Genomic DNA, 5,650 nt, shown 5'->3' with positions numbered 1-5,650 from the left:
GAATTACTATAAGTAAGCACTGTGAAGGCAAATTTTTCTCTGATAATTTTTCCTGTAAAGGTAAAGTAAAGAAACAAATTTATATCTCAACAACTATAAGAAGTCATCCTTTGGGCGATAGGGAAGGCACTCTAGACAGTAGAGAGCCCATTGGCTGAATCACCTCATTAACAATTCTTAGATCTGTTGCCATTCTCCATTTTCCACATTTTTTTTTTTGCAGGTTAGCTTTTTATTAGATAAAAACAGGAAGGAGGGTGTCTGCCCACCCCCTCCACTGGCTCAGCACGCAACTCCCCCTCCCCAAGAAAGAGCAAGAGTCTAACACTGAGATAGGGCAGAGGGATGGGGTAGACAACTGGGTGTGATGGTGTATACCTGCAACCCCCAGCACTTGGGAAGTGGAGGTAGGAAGATCAGTTCAAGGCCAGCCTTAGCTAAGTGAGACCCTGTCTCAAAAACAAGCTGGGTGTGTGTTGGGGGCTTCTTCTAGAAATGGCTACAAAACAGAAATCTCAGCTACAAATTCCAGAAGGGGCTTATGCCTGGCTTTTGCCCTAAAAAGAAGGCCTTCCTCCCTCTACCGAAACCCACAAAAATCAGCGATGTCTCTTGTGGTCCAGGTAGGCTGAAAGAAAAGTAACTTTCAGTCTGTGTGGTCCTCAACGTTCATCAAATCCAGGCATTGGGAAGGCTCTGGTAAACTGTTCCACCTCTTGCCTGAGACTGGCCAAATGCCGACTTGTCTCTGGGTCTTTGAGCAGGAAGGATTTGAAATCCTGGAGCTTGGCAGTCTTGCGCTTCACCTCCAAGCCAATGTTGACTCCTTCATCGATGAAATCAACGACCCTACGGAAGTCATCCTCGTGGAACTGCCGAGAAGTCAATGCTGGGGCGCCGAGCCGCAGGCCCCCAGGAGTAATGGCACTGCGGTCTCCAGGGCAGGTGTTCTTGTTGGCAGTGATGGACACCAGCTCCAGCACCCGCTCAGCTCGGGCCCCATCCAGGCCCTTCGGTCGCAGGTCCACCAGCACCAGGTGGGTGTCAGTGCCACCCGACACCAGGGAGTAGCCTCGCTTGAGCAGGGCATCAGCCATGGCCTGAGCGTTCCTCAGCACTTGTAAGGAGTACTCCCGGAACATGGGGGTGCGGGCCTGCTTGAGGGCCACAGCTACTACAGCAATGGCATGGTTGTGCCCCCCCCCCCCCGTAAGGATGGGAACACAGCAAAGTTGATTCGGTCCTCAAAAGTGTAAGGGATCTCTTGGCCAGTCTTGGGGTCTACAGTCCGCACTCCCTTCCGGTAAAAGATGAGCCCTGACCTGGCCCCTCGAAGAGTCTTGTGAGTGGTGGTGGTGACGATGTCCGCGTACTTGAAAGGTGAAGGGATTACCTTGGCAGCCACGAGGCCACTGATGTGGGCCATGTCCGCCAGCAGGTGTGCCTTGACCTCATCGCAAACCTCTCTCATGCGGGCATAGTCAATGAGGCGGGCGTAGGCACTGGTACCAGCTATGATGAGCCGTGGTCGGAAAAGCCGAGCCGTCAATGCCAGTTGGTCGTAGTCAATGAGGCCGGTTTGGGGGTTGAGCTTATAGGGCATAGATTCGAAGAAGATGGACCTAGCAGAGATCCGTTTGACATCCGACATGTAGCCATGCGTGAGATGGCCCCTGTCGGGCAGGTCCAAGCCCATGATTCGATCGTGAGGCTGAAGAAGAGCTGTGTAGGCAGCCAGATTGGCTGGGGACCCTGAGTATGACTGGACGTTGACTCCCCACTGTGCAGGATCCAGGTCAAAGGCTTCCAAGGCCCGGCGCTGGCAGAGCAGCTCGATCTCATCCACAATTTCTGCTCCTCCATAGTACCTCTTGCCAGGGTAACCCTCCGAGTACTTGTTGTTCAGACAGGACCCCAGGGCCTCCAGCGCAGCTCGGCTGCAGAAGTTCTCCGAGGTGATGAGCTCCAGGCCGCGACACTGCCTGTCTTTCTCCCTCTGCAGTAGCTCCCACACCTCAGGGTCACTGTCTGTCAAAGTCTCCTGGCCTGTCCAGCCTCCAGCTGCTTCCCCAGCCTGTGTCTGGGTCACCTTGCTGTGTTGAGCCCGAGCAGCCATTCAGACCAGCTGACCACATCGCTGCAGAGGCCGAGTGGCCCAAAGCCAAGAGAAGGGCACCATCGCTACCGGAGGTCACAGAATGACCAGCAACCAACATTTTTTCCACATTTTTTAACTTCAAATACAGGAGAATTTTAAGGGATGTTTGATTCTTCGATATGCTGAGCATCTAGTTGTTCCTTTTCCAACTGTTCTAGTGTCCATCCTGTCTCTGTTGTTAAAGGCCATTATTTAACCCCTACAGGTTTGACTGTCAGTCATTTTAAAAGTACGACTGTTGGTGCCAATGGAATACCAGACACTGTTGTGTCCTGGTCCTTAAAAGCCTGAATGGTCGGTAACTGCCCTTTACAAATTGTAATATTATTCCCAGAAACATACATTAATTTATGGTTTGATTCTAACATGGGAGAAATGTTCATCTTTGTATTCCATTGCTGTATTAAATAACATTCCCACAAATTCATTGCTATGTTAGCCACATATGGTTTTAATATTCCTTTTTCATTATAGCCCTATATATTCAACACATCTCTGGCTTTACTTGAGATAAAATCCTGATCCCTAAAATCTGAACATTTATATTCTGAAGAGACCAATTTGGAAGTCAAAATTCTGATGAAATTATCGTTAAATCTGCACCTATGTCTGCCAGATGTTCGATGACAATGTCATTTATTACTATTTTTAATTCTGGTCTTTGTTCATTTATAGAAGTTTACCAAAATATTTGCTTTATGCTTTTTCCTGAATTTTTTTGTTCTCTCTTCTATAATTGTTCTACCATCAAGAGCAGTATGGTTTCTTACAATAGACATTAGGTTCTTTAATTTCTCTGAGAAGGAGTTTCCTCTACTATGGGAGGAAGGGACAGAACTGGATTTGGCATATAGGCCTGTGGGAGGTCCCTCTTGGAGTTTCCTGACAGCTAAGAATTACCTTGAATATTCTTTGTTGACCTGCATTTATTAGTCCAATCCCTGCCTTTGCCACATCTTCTATATAATCCAGAAGTAAAGGACTATGAATGAATTCTTCTTAGGAAAAAAAATGATATTTTGATTTTTTTTCCTCAACCTCTGGAAATCAACTCTCCTATTCATGCATCATCATGGTCAGAAGAACCAATAGTAATTTTATCCCAAATCCCTTCCTCTACATGTGGTGTAGGAGGCCCTTCTGTATTTGTGTTGCTTTCATTGGTTATTAAAGAAACTACCTTGGCCTAGTTGAGAGGGAGGAACTCAGATAGGCAGAGTAGACAAAACAATTCTGGGAGGAAGAAAGCAGAGACAGGCAGATGCCTTGGTTCTCCTGTCTGAGATGGATGCTGGTTAGACTCATGCCGGTAAGCCACAGTCAATTGGTGATACATATTAATGAAAATGGGTTAAATCGAGATGTGAGAATTGGCAAGAATAGGTTAGATATAATGGATCAGGCAGTAATTTAATTAATACAATTTCTGTGTGGTTATTTTGAGGGTTAAGCTAGCTGGACGGCAGGATGTGGCCCACTCCTCCTACAACACACATCTGCTTACCTTGTTTTTAAAAGCCTAATTATCATTTTGCGTATAGAATTGCTTTGGGACCATGACCATGTACCCTGTAAAGATTTATCAATTTTATTGCTTTAATAAAAGGCTGATTTGCCAGTAGCCAGGCAGAAAGTGTAGGCAGGTAGACCAGGCAGAAAGTAGACGCAGGACAATGAGAGCAAGAGAATTTTAGGCAGAGAAAAGACACAGGCTGCAGTCATTATTCAGACACAGAGGAAACAAGACGAGACTGCCTCACTGATAAAAGGTACCAAGCCGCATGGCTAACACAGACAATAAGTATGGGCTAATACAAGTTATAAGAGTTCGTAAGAAACCTGCTCTACTAGGCACATTAATGTAGACTTCTGTGTGTTTCATTGGGACTGACTGCCTGCTGGACCAGGTGGGACAGAAACCTCTGCCAACATGAATTGGCATTTTCAAAATCCAGAGATTCAATTATTATTCATCTAGCTTCTGAATTTGGTAACCATCTATTTACTTCTGAAGCCAATTATTGTAAGAAGTCCATAAAGGCTTCCCTTGGGCCCTGTAGAACTACTAAATGACTCAATTTTATTTCCCTTTTCTCCAATTCTGTCCCAAGAATTTAAACCTGTTGAATGGCCTAAATCCATAATGTGGTCATTACATATGACTTGCCTTTGTATAGTAGCATAGTCTCCTTCTCGAAGAATTTAATCCTGGGGGATTTCCCAAGCTCTAGCTTTACTTCATTGTTCAATAATCTTTGCTTCTTTCCTGAACCAATTAATCCATTGTAATTGTGGACCAGATGCTAAAATATCATTAAGAATTTCCTCTAGGCTTTAGTGAAAATCTTATTACAAACTTTCTAAGAATTTAACATTTCTTCACAAAAGATGAATGAATGCCATATGAGACTATAGTTTCCTTGATATCCTTAGATCTAACATTCACACAGGAATAAAGTTAGCAGTAACAGAGACTCTGCCATTGGCAAGTCCTGTTAGATTCCTGAAAATATTAAGGTTGGTTGTCTAAAAACCTTAGGTTATTCTCCTCTTCTAATAATACAATGCAAAAATTTATTCTTTTTAAATTCCTCTGCTAGATTTTAATATCTCTTTGATCTGTTTCATTAGGTTTTCTAAGGCCTTTATCTTAGCACTCAGATTATCCAATTATTTTCTTGATAACACAAAATCCATGAAGCTGATAACATTTACATTTGACATTAAATAAATCCTGTCTAAATTAGATATCTTCTCATTTAAACATTACATTTTCAAACTGTCTACCATATTATCATGCAGAGACTGAAATAACTCCATTGTAATGGTTTTACAAATTTTTAATGTGTGAGAAAACACATTATGTGGGTGGGGCTTGTCTCTTAAAGGGATAGAGTACCCAGGTGACAGGGCAGGTCAGCAACACAGCAAAAGGAGATTAGGGGATAAAATTTTTAAACAAAGAAGTTGAACTTTTACTATTTGCTAATGACATAATAGGAAACATAAATGACCCTAAAATTCTACCAGGGAATGCCTACAGCTAATAAAAACTTTATGTATGACTGTATACAAGATCACCTAAAAAAAATCAGTGACCCTCCTTTATACAAATAATAAACTGGCAGAGAAAGTAATCAGGGAAACAACACACTTATAATAGCCACAAATAATATAGCATATTTTTGTATATATATGACAAATCAAGTGAAAGATGTGTATAAAAAGAACTTTAATTCTTTGAAGAAAGAAAGTGAAGAAGATATCTCCCATGCTCATGGATCATGAGAATTAACATAATAAGACTTACAATCTTACCAAAAGAAATCTGCAGATTCAATGCAGTTTCATTAAAATCCCAATATAATTCTTCACAGACCTCAAAAAAATGTACTCAATTTCATCAACTTCATATTTAATAACAAAAATCCCAGGACAAATGAAACAATCCTGTACCATAAAGGAACTTTGAGAGGTATCAGTATCCCTTCA

General features: G+C 42.7%; 1 protein-coding gene across 1 annotated transcript; it reads right to left on the bottom strand.

Annotated features, from left to right (window-relative positions):
• Window positions 1-208: 208 nt before the first annotated feature.
• Window positions 209-2,208, bottom strand: LOC125393503 (serine hydroxymethyltransferase, mitochondrial). The gene is given in 2 exon segments (XM_087896762.1): window positions 209-1,205; window positions 1,208-2,208. Coding segments are annotated over 2 exon segments (1,452 nt in total). The 5' UTR covers window positions 2,117-2,208; the 3' UTR covers window positions 209-662.
• Between the last annotated feature and the right edge of the window lie 3,442 nt (window positions 2,209-5,650).

Source organism: Myodes glareolus, chromosome 15 (assembly GCF_982192425.1).
Source record: "Myodes glareolus chromosome 15, mMyoGla1.1, whole genome shotgun sequence".
Lineage (NCBI taxonomy): Eukaryota > Metazoa > Chordata > Mammalia > Rodentia > Cricetidae > Myodes > Myodes glareolus.
The sequence above is the reverse complement of the archived record's forward strand: the minus strand, read 5'-3'. Positions and strand labels throughout refer to the sequence as shown.